Source organism: Agelaius phoeniceus, chromosome 3, assembly GCF_051311805.1.
Source record: "Agelaius phoeniceus isolate bAgePho1 chromosome 3, bAgePho1.hap1, whole genome shotgun sequence".
Lineage (NCBI taxonomy): Eukaryota > Metazoa > Chordata > Aves > Passeriformes > Icteridae > Agelaius > Agelaius phoeniceus.
The window spans coordinates 102,816,030-102,834,107 of record NC_135267.1 but is presented as its reverse complement, the minus strand read 5'-3'; the positions used below and the strand labels follow the sequence as shown (position 1 = coordinate 102,834,107).

The 18,078-nt window shown below is 48.4% G+C and overlaps 1 protein-coding gene across 1 annotated transcript; it reads right to left on the bottom strand.

The window, feature by feature from the left end:
- Positions 1-602: 602 nt before the first annotated feature.
- Positions 603-17,779, bottom strand: LOC143693665 (serine/threonine-protein kinase pim-1-like). Its single transcript, XM_077176324.1, is given in 8 exon segments — positions 603-2,290; positions 2,568-2,744; positions 2,959-3,100; positions 3,102-3,326; positions 3,536-3,577; positions 3,660-4,014; positions 17,243-17,380; positions 17,640-17,779. Coding segments are annotated over 8 exon segments (1,359 nt in total). The 3' UTR covers positions 603-2,150.
- Between the last annotated feature and the right edge of the window lie 299 nt (positions 17,780-18,078).

Below are 18,078 nucleotides of genomic sequence, written 5' to 3'. Positions count from 1 at the left end.
GATAAATTAGTCTCAATCACACAAGCAACTCCAATTCCCAAGCAAACTATAGCCAGAGAGGCACACTCCATGTTCCACCAGAATGCAAAAGACCTTCATAGAGAATTTCAGATATCTATGGAGGAGGCACGGGCAATAGTCAAAGCCTGTCCTATATGTAGTCATCATAATGGAGGCTGTGGACTAGGTCTGGGAGTTAACCCATGAGGGCTGAACACAAATGAGACCTGGCAAATGGATGTCATACATGTTGCTGAGTTTGGGAGGTTGAAGTACGTGCATGTTACCATAGACACTTATAGTCATTTTATATGGGCCACAGCACAAACTGGTGAGAAAGCAGGGCAGGTGGAGAGACATCTCAGTAGTTGTTTTGCAGTAATGAGAGTGCCACAGCGCGTCAAGGCAGATAATGGGCCTGCTTACTGTAGCAAAAGAATAAAGCAATTCATGCAAATGTGGGGGATAGAACACGTGACAGGCATCCCTAATTCTCCTACAGGGCAAGCGATCGTAGAGAGAGCAAATGGTACCTTGAAAACATATCTGAGTAAATACACAGATATCAGAGAACCACAAGAAAGATTGCTGAAGTGTTTGTTTTGAACCACTTGTGTGTTTTTGGGGAAAATAAAGTTCCTGCTGTGATTCGTCATTATGTACAGGAAAAGGATGGTGTGAAAGCAAGATGTATGGGTAAGATACAGAGATCCTAAGACAGGACAATGGCAAGGTACTGCTAAGGTGTTATATTGGGGTCGCGGATATCTTTGTGTTTCTACCCCTACAGGATCTCTGTGGGTACCTGCTAAGTGGACCCGAGCAGCTGTGTCAGATGGAACACCTCGATCAACTGAGCGAAGAGGATCGTCAGCGAGTGGAGGCGAGGCTGTTGATCATCCTTCGACCAATACTTCTTAAACCGAAAGGACAGTGTAGTTTTGCCATCGATCAAGCAGTTGATCGGTGCAAATCTGTTGATAATATATTAAGCTTGCATTTAGTGCTTTCTGATCTTGAATTTGAAAGGCCATGATTGTGAAGAATTTGAGGGCATGTGTTGCATAAATCTTTCTGATCATGCACAGTCTGTTCACTCACAGCTCTCTGAATTGCAGAGGTTAACTGGGAACTTACAGGTAGAATCAGGCCTTGGTATTGATGGATGGCTCAAATCTTTAAGCTTAGGATCATGGTTATGCTCTATTGTTAAGGTTGGCATTATAGTAGCCATTGTAGCTTTGTTGTTAGTATTAATTTTACCGTGTTTTTGTATATGCTTACAGAATATGGTGCAAAAATGATATCTGCCACATTCAATCAGACCATGCTTGTTCAACAGAAAAACAGGGGAAATGTGGAGAGCTTTGTGGATAATTGGCTAGCTGAGAAAGGTCACTTTGATATGATACCATTGGATAAGTTTCAAGGAGACAAGCTGGGGATTAAGTAGTCAGTGTCCAATCACTGACAAGAGTCATGGTGACCTTGTTGCAACATGAAGGTGGGGCAGGGAATCTTTTGCCAGAAAAATGAAGATAGCCTTGGTAGAATAGCCACAGGAATGTAGATGTAGAAACAAAATAATCATTAGAGCATAGAAGTAGGTGTGGTTGATTTATGTGTGTTTAACCAATAATGAGCTCAGCTTTGTAATATGTATAAGCTTCATTAACACCAATATAAATATGTGTGAGCTATCAATAAACTTTGGGATTTGCCGTTCACTCATATTGAGTGCCGCTTTTCCTCCGCCGACCCGACAGTGCAGAGAGTGTCCTCCAGGCAGGGGCCGCAGCCAAAGCCAATCAGCTCTGCCCTGCCAGCAGCCAGTTCCAGGATGGTGTTCCCAGCTCCACGTCATGCTCCAGAAGAACACGCCAGCTGTGCCTCGGCTTGTGGGGACATCATAATGTCATTGAGCTGCAGGGGGATGTTTCTCCTGTCCCAGTCCGTGGCAACTTCACCACACTGCCACCAATTCTCCAACAGGACAGGGAGCACTGAGCTCCCTCCACACCTTGCCAGGGACCAGTGGAAGCATCTCCTCAGCTGCACTCTCGGCTACACTCTGTGCCACAGCCACAGGGAAATGCTCTGGGGTTTTCATCCAGTGCCACAAGACACATGCAGCTAGTACTTGCTGGATCCTACTGTGCAGAAGGATGGATCTCTGCTGTCTCCTGGGCCACATGGGGGTCCAGCAGCCAAGAATGCTCAAAAAGGTCTTCCAAGGATGGCCTCTCTGTGGGATCCATGTATAAACACCACCTGATGAGGTGCTGGCACTCTGCAGAGACAAACCAGAAACCGCTGGTCAGCGGGACAACGTTTCTGTCCATGCTCTCCTGGATTCAATGGTGCCCAGGCCACACTAGGAGGGCTCGGGGCTGCACACAAAGCTTCCCATCAATCCTCCCTTTCAGAGGAGAGCAGCACAGAGGCACACGTGCCACCTCCTCCAGCTAAGCCCAGGAGATCAACCTCCTCACTAGCAGGATGCTCATGTGCCAGCTGCCCTCTCCCAATCCTTTTCTTCCTCCCATGTGTTGAAGGCTCATCCCCACCTTCAGACACCCAGGATGGGAAGAAGAGCTGGCCCCGGATGATGCCCTCACGGGTGTGGAAAGGAAGGTGCCCACAGACCAGCTCATACAGCAGGATGCCCAAGGGCCAGATAGTGGCTGGCTGGCCATGGTAGCAGCCAAAGAGGATCCACTCCGGTGGGCTGTACTCCAGCGTTCCTATGGGACACGGGTGCAGCTCATCAGGCCCATGGTGATCCCTCCCACCCTGCCAGCCAGCTCCCGTTCCACAACAGCCAGCCCCTGCCCCGCCGAAAAGCAACTTGGCTGCAGCCGGCTGAAGGACGATTCCCCGTCTTTCCCTCCCTCTTCCTCCTCTGCCAGCAAAGGGGGCAACCTCCGCTGCCCGGCTGAGCCCTGGCTCTGGGCGCACCTGACATCCGCGTGTAGAACGAGTCCTGGAGGATCGTGCCGCACCCGAAGCCGATGAGTTTCGCCTCGCCTGTGGCCAGGTCGGCCAGGACGTTCTCGGCCTTGATGTGGCGGTGCAGGACGCCGCAGCTGCTGCAGTGAGTGCCGCACAGCCTCCAGCACCTGGCCGAACAGCCCCCGCGCCACGGGCTCCGTCAGGAACCCCAGCTCGTCCAGGAAGTACCAGAGCTCCTGACAGCGCTCCGGACGCTCCGTGACCAGCGCGAAGCCGTCGGGCAGCTCGAACCAGTCCAGGAGCCGCACGACGCCGCGGAAGCCAGGGCACGACTCCATCCACAGCAGCGCCAGCTCCAGGGGCACAAGGGCGCCCTTGTGCTGCGGGGGGACCGCGACGCCGTCAGCGGGGCCGCTGCTGCGCCGCGCCCTCGGCACCCCCTGCCCGGCCCGGGACGCTGCGCGGCCCCCGCTCACTACACGCCCGCTCCCCTCGCAGCGCCCCGGCTCCCGCCCTGCCGGGCCCCGCCTCAGCCCCGCCCGGCACGCCCCGCCGGCTGCTGCCGCTGGCCCCGCTCACTCGCCCACTCCGGGATGCGGTCCCGGGACACTCGCTTGATGGCCACCTGCGAGCTAAGGAGAGCGGCGCGCTGAGCTTGCCGCCCGCCGCCCCCGCACCGTCTCCTCCGACCCGGCCCCGTCTCTTACCGGGGCGCCGTCGGCGAGCCGGGTCCCGGAGCAAACGATGCCGCAGCCGCCGCTGCCCAGCAGCAGGCCCTCCCGGTAGAGCTGCTCCAGGGGAGGCTTCTGCGCCCGTGCGGGCGGCACCGCGCTCTCGCCATTCTGCCCGGGGCACACGAACGCCCCGGGCACCGGCGGCTCGGGGCCGGCGACCGAACTGGCGAGCGGCGGAGCTCGGACCGGGAAAGCTCCTGAGGGAGCTCCCGGGGACGGGGCGGGAGCCGGGCGGCCGCGGGGCGGCTGCGAGCGGAGCCGTGGGAGGGGCTTTGTTCGGGGCCGGGGCCGGGCCAGAGCTCGCACCAGGCGGAGCCAGAGGACGGTGCTGCCCCAGCACACCCAGGGGGAGGAACTCTTCCAGAGACTCTTGCAGAGGCGCTACAGCCAGTCCGGAGGGAGCCTGGCGGAGGCGAGACCGCGGCGGGCCGGGCAGGGTCGGGCAGGGGACCGACCCACCCACGGGCGCCTTGCGGGACGCGGCATGAGCCGGGCTGGGAAAGGCGGAACAAGGATGGAACGGGACGAGACGGGACGGGAGTGGAGGGAGTGTTAGACGGAGAGGGGACGGAGAGCGAGCGGAAAGTCGAGCGGAAAACCGATCGAGAGAAGCGCTGCTGCTGCTGCTGCTGCTGCTGCTGTTGCTGCTGCTGCTGCTGCTGCTGCTGCTGCTGCTGCTGCTGCTGCTGCTGCTGCTGCTGCTGCTGCGGAGCCACCGGAGCTCGCGGCCGTTCCTCCATTGCCTCCGCGAACCCAACAGAGGAGCCGCCGCGCGTCCCGCGGAACGAAAGAAAGAAAGAAACAAATAAAAACCCAAAGCAATTCCTTTGGGTTTTGGAGAAGTAACCAGAGGTCCTGACAGCGGTGTTCCAGCACCTCACCACCCTCACAGTGAAGAGGTTTTTTCTGAATATCTAGTTTAAACCTACTGTTTGGGTTAATTTTAAAGGCAGTGCTACTGCATATGCAGGTTTCCTTTCCTCAGCTGAGGGCGAGAACGGAACTGAAGGGTACATGAGCTCCCTGTACCATTGTCCTCTTACCATCCTTTTTGCCGAGAGCAGGCAAAGAAACAAGTGGTTGTAGTGAAAAAGTATGGTTTTTCCAACAGCAACGTGAGCTGTTCGTTATGCACACGCAGAATTAAGCGTTCATTGCAACTTATAAATATCCTGCTCCACCAAGCGTCTGCAATTGGATCTGCAAACACTGGGAAAGACATGAAGAGGTTTTGCTGTAATCGCCTCTGCCTGTGACTGCAAACGGATCGTGTCTTTACACCATCCCGGTTCAGGTGGCAGAGGAACAAACTGCCTCAAGGTACCAAAGGAAAATTACTTGAAACATTTGTCTACAGTGCTGGATGGTGTTCTGAGGAGAAAGGTGGATGATATATTGACATAATGGGAATATGACGCCTACACATACCCCTCAAAAAATGCAACTGGAGCACCAATCAAGCTTGGAAATTTCAGGTTTTTCCTTCTAAATCTTTCCTCAGTTCCATGATGGGGCACAAAATATTTTTTTTCGTGATATTCCATAACGTTTGATTGCTTACTTTTTATATACAAAAATGTAGAACAGCTGTGGAAAAATAAGTCCCCTCAAAAAAGTGTTCTCTGATTAAGATTTTCTGAAATATTAAAAATATAAAAGCACTATCATAATATTTTCTTCTAATATTGAAGATCTTCCCCAGCAGAGAACAGTTATGTACAGACAGTGCAATATGTTCTCCATCCTCACACTGGGGAGGTTTTACACTGACTCCCCAAAACAGCTTTCACGCCACAAGAGACAGGAACTGTGTCTCTGATAAGGTTTTCTTGAGCTATGATAAAAATAATTTAAGCAAACATTTTTATTACCTGTGGTAAGTAATTTTCTGTAAGCAAAATTATCACTACTGTTGCTTTAGTCATGATCCTATTTTCACTAGAGTCCTGTTCACATTAAGTCAAATTAACAACATTCATTTCCTGTGCATTACCCCATAGGCTCTATCCTGTGATTACATTAAATTGTTGTTTTGAATGGACTTCTAATAGAAGCTTTTTGGGAAAATGCAATAATATATAGGCAAATCTAGTGTTAATGAATGTATTTTTACAGTTAACATTACTTTTATTTTTGGAGCCCCAGCATGGTGGAGCAAAAAGAGGAGCAAAAATGCATCTGCCTCGCCCACCTCGCTGGGCAGCTGAACAAAGCAGCTGCCATAAGGCAGAGCTGATTCAAAGAACAAACTCTCAGGCTGAGGGTGGATCTGTCAACTCTTGCACAGAGACACAAAGGGAGAAATGGAGAGGTGTCCTTTCTTTGAAATTCCCAGGAAGGCTAAGAGAAGCGCTATAAATGGGCTTCAACCACTCAACCCCCAAACACAGATGCAAAAGGAACTTCTGCAAACTTGCACCTGTACTTAAGAGGATAAATCAATGTAATTTTTTATCAGACACCACCATGAATCAGAAGAAAACCCTAAACCACTATTTAATTTTAAGCAAAATCTTTATTTTATTTTATAGGCTTGTTTGTATCAAAAGCAGTTATTTCAAAATCCAATACACATAAAATTCAGCATGTAAATAGGCTGAAGTTGTCATTGGTTAAGATCCATTGCTGAAAGATGAGGGCTCTGAATGACATTTTAACAGCTTTGTGGGGGAACAAATAAAACTGTGGGGCATGTGATCCCATTTTGCTCTTTCAGTTTTTATGGGGTTTAATTAACTTAAGGTTATCTTGAGTGTGGCTTTACACTTATCCTAGACCATAATGGTAAACTTGTAAATATCACAAAAATACATATAATCAGAGGGGTTTTTTTTCTCTCTAATGGGACCACACACAAGGCAAATCCAGATAAAATGTTGCTTGTAACTTAAATGTACACATGAACTCATAAAGCTCAGTGTTGAACTGTTGATGTTTTGCAGTAGGAGTATTTTAAATGAAGAGACATTACTCCTACAAGGTGGAATCTCTTTTCCTTCATGAGATGGATTTAAGGAAATAATTTTATTACCTCATTCTGGACCTTAAAGCCTGTGTCTAGGTGAGTCCTATATAGGAAATTCACAAAATTCAGACAAAAGCGAGGTGGTTTTCCCATGTGCATGGATGATGAAGTATGTGGGGGTTTTTTTTGCTATGTTGCAATATTATTTTTTACAGGAATGGTAAGAAATATTATTTCCTATTAATAACAATATATGTATCTTGATTTCTTACTTTAGAGATGTGATTTGCTTTGGTGTCAAGGATAATGAGTTACTTTAATGTCAAGCTTTTCTAATATGCAACAAATACTTCTGTTTCTATCACTGGTCAGAAGCTGTTACTTTCCAATGTTTTGAGAAGAACTGTAGGTTATTTGTCCTTTTTCTTGTAGATAAAATTGTTGTGTTGCAAGTGTTGATCCAAGAAGCATCTCTAGTTCTGGAAAGGCTGGCATAGAATCACAGTGGGGTCTAGGTGAGAAGGGATGCTGGAGATCTTTCATCCTGTCATCTGCTGGGAGTGAGGCTAACTCCAAAGCTACGTCAGATTGCTCAGGGCCTTGTCCAGTCAGTTTTGAGCACCTGGAGGGATGGAGGACCTTTAATCTTGCCCTTTCACATGCTGGTTACACTCTGGCCAGTACAGCCTAGCATGTGACCGGCCTTCATCATCACAAGGGTGCAGTGTAGCACCATTGTCAAGAGAACTGACAGTTCCCAGGATGCAGAAGCTCCTGGGAAATACATCAGAGACTCTGGCTCTGGCAGATGCCAAGTGATTTGGGCTGTAAACCGATCCTTGGAAGGAGAAAAAGGGGATGAAGAGAAATTAACATGGGGTTCCTAGGCATTTGTCAGTGTGTATCTGAACATCTGTGCTAAGTGCTCTGAAGATCAGCTCCTCTTTTGCATTTTGCTTGCAAAGATGTACTAAATGTTCAGAAGCAGCAATTAATTTGCAACCATGCAGCCCACTGTTAGGAGTCATACTCTCATAGCACTAATAACAGGGAACCTGCAAGCTAAACCACACTCTCATGCATTTTTCACTTCCCAGTCTGCATTGGGTTGGTGGCTTTATAGTGCTGTTTGTGAGAATAAGAATAGGAGCATGAACCTGGCTGCATAACCCATGGAAGAGCTGGCAGGCAGTTTTGCAAGGTGAGCAGGGGCTTAGCTGCTGCTCATTTCTCAGGGTGTCACAGATAAAGACCTGCCTTTATTCTGCAGCATTGCCATTGCCTTCAGAAAGCTTTGGCTCTGTGACTTTGAATGTTCTATTGGGAAGAAGCTGAAGATCACAAAAGACATATAGCTCCTACTGGATATTGTCCCAGAAATGGATACCTTTCACATGCTTGGGGTTTTGTGTAAACATCATGATGGTTTGTGACATTCATCAGCTTCAGGTTTGCTTTATTCCAAAGATTCTCTACTTCTGTGGTCTGATCCTGTGCAGGCTGGGGAAGTCTGAATCCTTTACTTGTCGTAAGGAGGTTGTTGTGGCTTGTCTTGCAAGCTGTGGAAGTGGCAGTGCAGGCTATCAAGAAATGAGTTTGTTGCAGAGGCCACACTCACAAATATTCTTTACAAGGCATGGTAACAGCAGAAAGGAGAAAGAGAAAAGGATGACAGCATGGCCAGGCAAATAAAGCAATAATCTTTCTTGGAAGAGGTCTACTTTCTAAAATCATAGGCCTTCCTTGCAGATTTACTAGCAGGCTTTCACCAGTCCCCCTTGGCAGGAAGGATCTCAAACCAGAAAACACTGGTGTGTATTTTCCTTTCTGTTCCTGTATATTGGGATATCCAGCTCACCACCTGATCTGCTTTTAGGTGTTTCCTTTCAGCCTTCACTCTGTCATTTTGCCTCAGAGTTGAGCCAAGCTAATAGTGGGCTGCTTCAACTGGGCACTTCAAACCATCTGCTCCTTTTATTTCATTTCTTGGCTGAAAAGAAGCCCCTTCTGTAGGACTGGTCTTCAGTAAGTGTTGATCGATCTCACCCAGTGCAGGAATATGGTGGCAGTATGGTGAAGGTGAGGCAGCCCCACAGAATGGCAGGAGAATCTTCTGTCAGTTTCCACTGATCATCCTTCCCTTGGCCCATCCTTTTCTGGTCTTATTTACTCTGTTGGGCCATCCTAAGCAAAATATTTCCTTGGGAAGTTGGAGGTGAGGAAGGGAATTCATCACCATGAATGGCTGGCACCATCAGTAAGATTTCCACTTGTCATGAACAGAACCAGGCTACTCTTCTTTCCTTTCCCCTCTTTCAAAGTCAAGTGTAATCCTTCCTCATATACTAGGAAGAGTGGATTGCAAAAAATGGTCAATTTTCCCATTTTCTGAGTTTGAAAGCCATTAAGAATCAGTGGAACAGGTAAAGGACAGATCTTTTAAAGTTTCCAAAGCAAAAGCTCGCTTCAGAATTGCCTTTTCTACCTGAGAAGTTTTTTCTGCCCTGGGAAGGGTTTCCATTTGCAGACTGGTGGGAGGCTCAAGCAACCCAAAAATGGGGTTTGAAGGTGCCTTTGATCCATGGAAGAATACCAAGGCTGAAAAAGCTGGATCCATATTCCTTGCTAAACTAATGAAAAGAACTCCTTAGGTTAGAAATGTTTGGGAGTTAGGTTAGGGCCTATTTATCCCATTTAGGAAGTTATGAAGTTAGGGAATTTAAATTCCATTTGGAGATGCAGGTTACTGAGTAGAGCCATGATGCTTGACATGCTTAGGTGTTTTAATATTTGCAGCTGGCATCTGAAGGTTCAGTGGTGTTGAGTTCTGCACAGACAGAACAGGATGAACACCTAACCTTCATAATGTAAATCCTGATAATCCTTGAAAAGCAGTATGGCAGTGATCCAGTGGAACCCTGCTGATTGGAACAAATCATGTGCCATTTGTTAGCTCACCTCACTTTCTTTGGGCATCCAAAGGTACTGCTTTTCTCTCTTTCATTATAAGGAGAGGTGGAAGATGCCTAAAACTCTTTAAAATCTTTGTATTGTAAAATAGTGTTATGTGATAAGAGTCCCAAAATCCTTGTTTAGTCAAAGTCTCTTGGTGTTGAGAGGAGATTCTTTCGTAAAGCAAGACTTTGCCAAAAGGTTTGTCAAGCATTGGAGCAGGCTGCTCAGGGAAGTGGTTGGGTCACCAACCCTGGGGTGTTTAAGAGATGTGCAGATGTGGCACATAAGAACATGGTTTAGTGGTGGATTTTACAGTGTTAGATTAATGGTTGGGCTGGATGGTCTTAATGGTTTTTTTCCAACCTAAATGATTCAATTAAACTGCAAAACCAAATGTGGTAATATTAAATGTAAATGTATTTTCACCTTCAGCAATATTTTTAGAAGCACATCTTGCCTGAAGCAGTTTCCTGCTCTTTTTGAGAGCTGGATGTATGTTTTCCCATGTGTTTTGCAGCATTACTTTAAAGCTTATTTCTGGTGAGTTTGAGATGTTGTTATTGAGATCTCCTGGAGTGGAAAATAAACTGTTTTCTGTGTTATTTCTTTGCAGCACTTGCATGTGTCTACTGGGTATGCTTTAGCTTTTTCATGTGAAGAGAAGAGATTTCTAGCAAAAAGAACGTTTTTCCTCACTTGGTAATGTTACTCCAAGGGCACAGTGTGGAAGACAGAAAACTTGCCAAGTGGATGAACAACTGAGAATGATGTCTACCTGCAAAGAAACATGTGGAAAAATTCTACCAAAAAGAGAGAGCTCTTAGTAGTTCTTTCAGCCTATACAAAAGGTATTTGTGGGGTAGGAGGGGGATGGTCTAATTCAAGGCTTTCCTATTGCTGTTGATCTGACAGTGAAGTATTTTTATAGAAAATTACTGCAAATTGCTTTCAGATGCTACATTGGACAAGCATTTGCATCTTGGCAAGTTGAGATGGACTCATGCATTGTGTTCATCTGCTATGATTAGGATGGAGATACAATTAGTAGTGTGTCTGGAGTTTGGGCTGTTTGGGTTTTTGTTGCTTTCTTTTGTTTGTTTTTTCCCTTGATTCTGGCAAGGTGCTTTGGGTGGGTAAGTGAAGAGACTTTAAAGGCTAATTGTATTTCAGGAGACTAAAACTTCCTGTTGTTGAGATCTACTTCTAGACCTCCCAAGCTGCATTCTATGGTTGTGATCCCTGCTGCTTTGCCTGATGCTGCAGGAGTTTTGCTCTCATGTCTGTCACTGCCTTTCCAGCAGTCACAGGCTCCTGGAAGATGTCCCCTCTGCCTTCTTCTCACCAAACTACACAAGACCAGCCCTCTCTCCTCAGAGGCACTGTGTTCCAGGTCTCTAACCATTTTTGTAGTCTCAGGTGGCTCCTCTACTCTTTTGCCACATCCCTTCTGAACTGGAGGACCTAATGCTGGACACAAATCCTGGAGAGGCCTCACCCTCTGGACAGAGCAGGTAGAAATCACTCTTCTGGCTGTGCTAGACATGTGGCTGCTAGTGCAGCCTGTTTATCTTATCTGTGATGGGAACATATTTCTGGTAAATGGTCAGCCTGTTGTCTGCTGAAACCCCAAGTCCTTCTCAGAAGGGCTGTTGAGCAGATTGAATCTTCCAACCTGGCTGAATGCACAGAGTTGTGTCACCCCTTGTGCAGAGCTCTGCTCCTCTCCTCCTTGGACACCACAGGGTGCTACTTCTCATGTTGACTGAGCCCCCTCTGGGCAGCCATTTGTTAGGTGGCCACCCTCCCAGTTTAATGTCACCAGTGGCTGTTCATGCTCTTCACCCAAAGTAGAACCAAGATGAAACTTCATGTTGATCTGAATCTATAAACCCCCTGGAGGGAGTATTTCTGTCTTGACCTGCGTAGGACAAGACAACCACACAAACAGGTATGAGATGACTCCAACAGGACCTACCTGTTTGCTGAAAGACATTGCTCAGTGGTAAAGCCAAGCATGGAAGTCCAGGGAAGGCTGACCACAAAGCTCTACTTAGTGCTGTTGCTGGTTTCTCCTACCATTGCTTCCAGGCATCTTGATTGTTCCCAGATCAATTAATTGATCTGTTGGGTTTTAGTCTGCTTTGTATGGTAGTGCTTCCTAGCCTCATTTGGCAGTGACTTTTTCTGCTGTCGTCTAATAACCATCTAATTGATGGTTATTGCATTAAGGCAATACTTTAGTGTTCCACCACCCTTGCCTCTCAGCTCCCCTTCTTTCTTCTCCCACCCCTTTGTCCTTCAAGCAACCTTTCTCTCCCATCTCCCTTCTTTTCTTCCCAGTCCTATGCTCACAGTGATCTGTACCTGACCCTTTCCCTCTGCCATTCCCTTTCGTGTTCACCTTGTACCATCCACCCTTACTGCACAATGGACTTCTCTGTTCCATCAACAGAGCCTGCTCCATTCCTGACAGAGCTCATGCCCTTTGCAGGGCAGCCCAGGGGACCTTCCAGGGGCCTGTCCTATTCTTTCCCTGTGTTCCATAGGTGTGAAACACTGCTCCAGCAATGAATGTGTGGATGCTGTGGATCATGGGCAACACTGGCGCTTGTGTGATGGAGGGGGGGGGATTGTAACCTTGAATGAATTCTGACAGAATCTCCTCCCCTCGTGTTCAGTGAAATGTTTGGCATTTCTCAATGAGCCATGGCTGAACCTCAAGGATTTTGGTCCTATTATCAGCTTCACATGAGGATTTGCTAGCTCTGAGAGACATCCTGTCCTGGGTAATAAAAAAAGGGGTGGAGTCTCTACCACTATTGTCTCATTTTGAGACAATTTATGGAGTGGAGACTCCAAACTAAGTTGCCTCCTGACAGTGTTTAACCTCTCTCCCTTCTACCAATAAGACAAGTGCAAAGAGATATAAATGAAAAAATAACAATTTACTAAAAGAAAACATAGCAATAACCACAAGATACAAAGGTAAATGGTTCAGCCTCAACCCACAAATGCAGAAAAGGTATTTCCAGTTTGTCCCCAAATAAGGGATGGCACTGTTCCCACTCTGGGCCATATGGCAAATGAGTCTCTGTAGTTTAAAAACTCCCTCCTCCAGACAAACAAATAATAGGGAATGGGGGAAAAACAACCGGGAAAAACTGTTTGTCTGAAAGAAGTCAATGTTGCTGAGGTCCCACACTCCCTCACCTCTCTGCTTCTGAGGGAAGAGTCCCTGAACTTCCAGGGGCTTTATGCTGGAAACCACATCCTCCAGCTGTGACATGGTGGTATTAAACACCAAACACTGAAGTTCTTCCCTCCCTCTTCCTTTTTTCTTCTAACCATACCAACTGTTTGATTCCATACCACCCACAGCATGGCAGGGGCAGGGTTTTCAGCTCAAAGAGTCTCACTTAGGACCGATGTTTATAGGGTCACAAGGTAATTTGCTTTAGTTTGGTAAATTTCCATCCTGGCCACAATCCATGTTGGCAGTTAATGGAATTTTCTGAAGCCCACCAAAAATTGTACCACTTCACTTGGGCAACACCTCGGGTAAGTGATATCCCAAGGCTGTGAGGGGATGGCTGATTATCCTGCTCTGATTCCCTACCTTGGTCAGGCAAGAGATGTTCCTAGTACAGTCATGGCAGCTCCACCTTGGCCATCAAGAGCTCCTGGTGTGGTCCACGGGATACTGTCCAACATATTACACAAAGGCCAAAGCCTAATGGGAGTTCTTGAGATCTTAGAGTGGCCTAGAAGAGCAGGAGAAGAAACACCACAGTCACGAAGAGCAGACCAGCAACATGCTGGATGAGGATTTGCTTCAAAAGAAGCTGTTGGCTGCTAGAACACACCTGCAAAGAACAGCTGCAGCCCAGAAATCCAGCCATGATCCTTCTCCAGTCTGTTTTTACCAAACCCAAGAAATTAAGAGTGGGCACACAAGCAGGAGGAAGTGGAGGAACATCTAGAAATAGCCATGAGGGCAGCTGGTCAGTGCCAGGCAGACCTGCAGTAGGAGTGATCCCACACCTATGAGTGAGTACCTGTAAGTAGAAACTGCTGCTGCAGCAATGCTCCTACAAACCAGCAGTTTTTTGTTATGCTATGAGCTTCCCACTATCATATAAACCATATAATCATACAGCTTCAGCCATATGACCTTCAGAATGTGGGCGCAGCATGGTTTTGTGCAGTGATACACTTCTTGTTCTTTATTTCCTTCTAGAGTTCAAATCTAAAGTAGTTTGGATGGAAAGAAATGCTCCAGTTTCTAAATTCTGTGGAGTTTCCATGCAGACAGGTCCTGCCATAATTATTTTTAGCATGTGGCTTCTGCTGTCAGTTTCTGACATGGTTCCTGCTGGACCCTTCCCAGGGAAATCAGAATGTGGGGCTTCAAGCTGTTACCCTGGATCCACCAGCAGCAATGGCCAGTGCACAGATGGCCAGCAGCACTCATAAAACATAACCTATTACATGGGAGCTGGATTTCTTCCCTTCCCCTTGTCCTTTCCAAAAGGATACTGCTTCTCTCTGAAAGACACAAACAAGTATTTCCCAGAAATGTAAAAACATGAGGAAATGCTTACTACTGGGCTTCTGGGGAAAAATGATCAGTGTGTTTCCTCTCACACTATAGTCATGCCCCTCTTGGTAAAGAAAAACCTTCCTAGAAAAGGCTTGATCTGCAGCAGGAGAAACAAGGCTCTGACTAATGCAAAATTGTGTGCAGGAACTCTGCCTGCTGGGAACTGGCTATTGCTAACTTCCCTCCAGCAGCCCATGCTGGCCACTGGCAGTGCTGGCTGAAACATGAACTTGCTGCAGAGAGAGAAGGAGGCAGGGATCAGCCTGGACCTCATGCAGGCTTTATTTTTGCAAGAGGGGAAGGGGGGCAGGGTAAGAAAAAAGAAGGAAAAAGTGATGCAGGGGTCTGGCTGGATTCCAGCTGCCACACGCTGCACCACCAGCTGGTATCCCTGAAGGGCCACCATCTGGCAAATGCCACAGAGATGTCACCTACCTTGCCCCTGCAGCCATTGCTGCCCTGGGGCACCATTTACCTCAAAAAAGGCATTTGTGCCTTCCATGTTCTTTGCAGAACAAATGCTAGCATGAGCTCTCACTGCTGGCACCTCGCTCCTTAGCTTGACACCATGGAGGTGGCTTCTTTAAAAGGCTTTTAAAAGGCTGTGCAGTTGCTTCACAAATAAAGCAGGTACTCAGGGCAAAGGGTGCCATCCTGCAGGGTGCCCCTCCTGGAGCAAGGGCGCTGGGTGCTTTGGGAAGTGGAGCTGAGCTTGCTCAGATGAATGGGAAGCTACCAGCAAAAGGCATTTGGGAGCAGATGGGAGTGGACATGGGATGCAAGGAAAAGGTACCAAGGAGATGCTGTCTGAGGTCAGGAAGGGCTGGGGGTCAGACACTGCTCTGGGAACTGTTAAAACAGGAAGAGAGCATAGAAGAAGCCAAGTATTCTGACTGTTGGCATCGTGCTGGAAAGATTTATTGTCTTTTTTCTGTGAAGTACAATGTAGAAGTCTCATGTTTGAGGAGAGTGGAAAAATTACCAGGCTGTACAGTTGCTTTTTTACAGTCTTAGAGTCATCCCTGAAAGTGTGAGGCATAGCTCTTCTGTCTGGATATCAGGAGTGACTGCAGCAGGGTTATATCAGTATAGGACTAGTATACACTGGCATCCCACATCCATCCTTCCTTCCTTCCTGCCTTCCTTCCTGCCTTCCTTCTCTCCCTCCCTCCCTCCCTCCCTCCCTCGCTCATACCTCTACATTAATTCTTTCCTACACTTTTTAAACCAACCTGCCCTGGGACTAACAAAAATGCAGCTCTTTCCCTGACCAAGACAACCTTCAGCATTCCAGAAATAACTTTCCAGCTTCAATGTCTGATCCCACCTGGCACAAACAGGACCCTCTAAGGACACCTTCCCTCTCACAGCAGCTCCAGTCCCATAAACAAAAGGGACAGGCAGGCCAGTGGCCACTTTCCCTCTGCAGCACCATCAGATGCAGTGCCTTGCCCTTTAGTCTGGCATGGAAAGATGCCAGAGAGTTGCAAAGAGGCTTTCAACTGTGACAAATTGCATTGGTGTCACCTGGCTGGAGCCAGGTGGAGTCTGCCAATGCATGCTGGTGAAAGAACCAGAGCTCCCACTTGAAGCAGTGGCCAGGACCTGGGGCTGTAGAGCACAAACCAGCATTTGAGATCAAAGCAGGAGCAGTAGCAGCAAGATGGATGGATTGTGAACACAGCTGGAAACAACAAGGCATCCAGTCTCAGCAGGGTATTTTCTGTGGCTGTGGGGTGCCATGCCACTGACTGCAGCTGGGGCTCGTGGTCCCTGAAGGCACCAAAACTCCTCAAGCTCTGGGCAGTGACTGAACTCTCATGATAATGTCCAATACCCAAATGCAGTTCTGTTGAGTTCATTTGACTTTCCTCCATGGTATTGAAGAGGAGCCCAGCCTGCCTCTCTGCAGCATATGGCTTGACTGTCCTACCACAGCCACATCCAAGGAATAGGAGGAAAAAGAGAAAGCGAGAGAAGTCTTCCCAAAGCGTGGGAAAGCAAATGACGCCTGATACTAATTTGATCTGACCTGTTTCCAAAGGCAGTGGAGGACACACCTCTCTGCTCCATCTGTCTCTTTTACTGAAGAGAAGGGACACAGACACTCCCAGAGAAACCTGTGGGTGTTTTTACAAGAGCAGAGGAAGAACAGGCAGCTGCCATGGATAGAAAGCAGGATTTAAGAGGGAAAATAATCCTGCTTTCTTCATTCATAACCATTTCTACCAAAGCAGAACTTGGCAAGAACACAATATGGGAACAACTATAAGCCAGTTCCCCTCTAATGGGATAAAAATGAAGACTGCAAGAGCAGAAGGGTGACAAGGTTATCGGCTTTCCCCAGCAGGATATCTGTCAGCCTTTCTGGATGGAGCTCAAATTCCCTGGCATTTCCTTCTGTAACTCAGAGCTGCTGCTACTTCTGAACTTGTCACAGAGCCCAGTCCCCTTGGACTGCCTCTCAGAGCATCTGTGGCAGCCCTGCACAGCTAATCTGTGCCTATCCCGGTGCTTCCGCTGCAGAAAGCAGCAAAGTGTGCCGCAAAAACCTCGGTGACGCGCCAGGAAAAATTACTGACACCTGAATCTGAATCTGGCAGGTTTGAGAACATTTTGCTTGTGAGAGCAAAGGTCATAAAACCAAGCCAAGGACAGTAAGGCATGGCCCAGGGTGGTAGGAAGGACAAACACACTGATAGACAATCTGCAATTTCACAGGCATCAGCTGCCACAGCTCAAGCTCCTCTTGAGCTCCTCACAGCTTTGTTTCTGCTCTGATAATCACACATGGAAATGAGGCCAATCCCAGCCCCCTGTCCCAGTCCTTTTCAGCAGAGAGGGAAGACCCCACACCAGTGTCTTTGGCAAGGCAGGCAGGGGCAGCGAGCAGATGGCGTATCCTATTGTCCAATGTTCCCCCTCATCCCACTCTGTTTATTTCACCCATCAGTCACTGGCAGCAGAAGTGCAGTGGGAAAAGCTGCGTATGATTCACTGGCACAGAGCCCAAGATGCGCCCTTGCACCCACTCACCACACAACTTCAGGGACTGCACATCTGGGGACAAGGGTTCCCACAGCTGTCTGGTGCTTGCTCTCCACACAGAGGGGGTCGAGAGCGCAGACAGGGATGGAGGCAAGCACCTCACATGCCTCCTCCGTGCTGGAAAACCTGTGTGCAAGAGAGAAAATCTTACAGTGGCATCACTAGTGTGAGAGGAGGGGGGTCTTTATCCCATGGGGACATGCACAGAACTCCAAAAAGTCACAAAACAAGAGGAAGCCATCCCATGGACGAAAGGAAAACGTTGCCCAGACGGAGTGCATGGGATGGGTGTCCAAAGAGGCTGTGGCAGGGAACTGGCATGTCCACAGATGTGGGGAGATCTGTAACGTGTGGCTCCCATGTCCCACTGGGGAAAGGCAGATACCTCCCAAAAGCCAGCAAGAGCCTCTGGAACTCCCGCAGGATGCATCTGGGCAGGAGGATGTGGGCAACTGGACAACGCTGGGATTTCAGTGGCTTCCCAGTTGTGTGCGCTAGGACAAGGAGCGCTGGGTTCCCACACATCCAGCTGCGGGCAAATGCCCTGTCCCAAGCTGGAGAGCCGGAGATGGATACCAGGGAACAGGGAGGGCGGTCCCTGGTGCACGGGGTCAGCACCGCGGTGTCGTTGGGCTCCGGTGCTCCAGCGGCCCGGGGCACGGGGGTTGCTGAGTTTGCGAGTCCTCAGCGGCACCCGCGGGCTCCCGAGCCCTGAGCGCGGCTGCGGGGAAGGGCGGCTGCACGCTCCGGCTCCGCCTTAGCGGGAGGGCGCGCTGGGTTGCTGGGGCGGGGCGCGGGCGGTCCCCGGACCCGTGGTGCCGCTC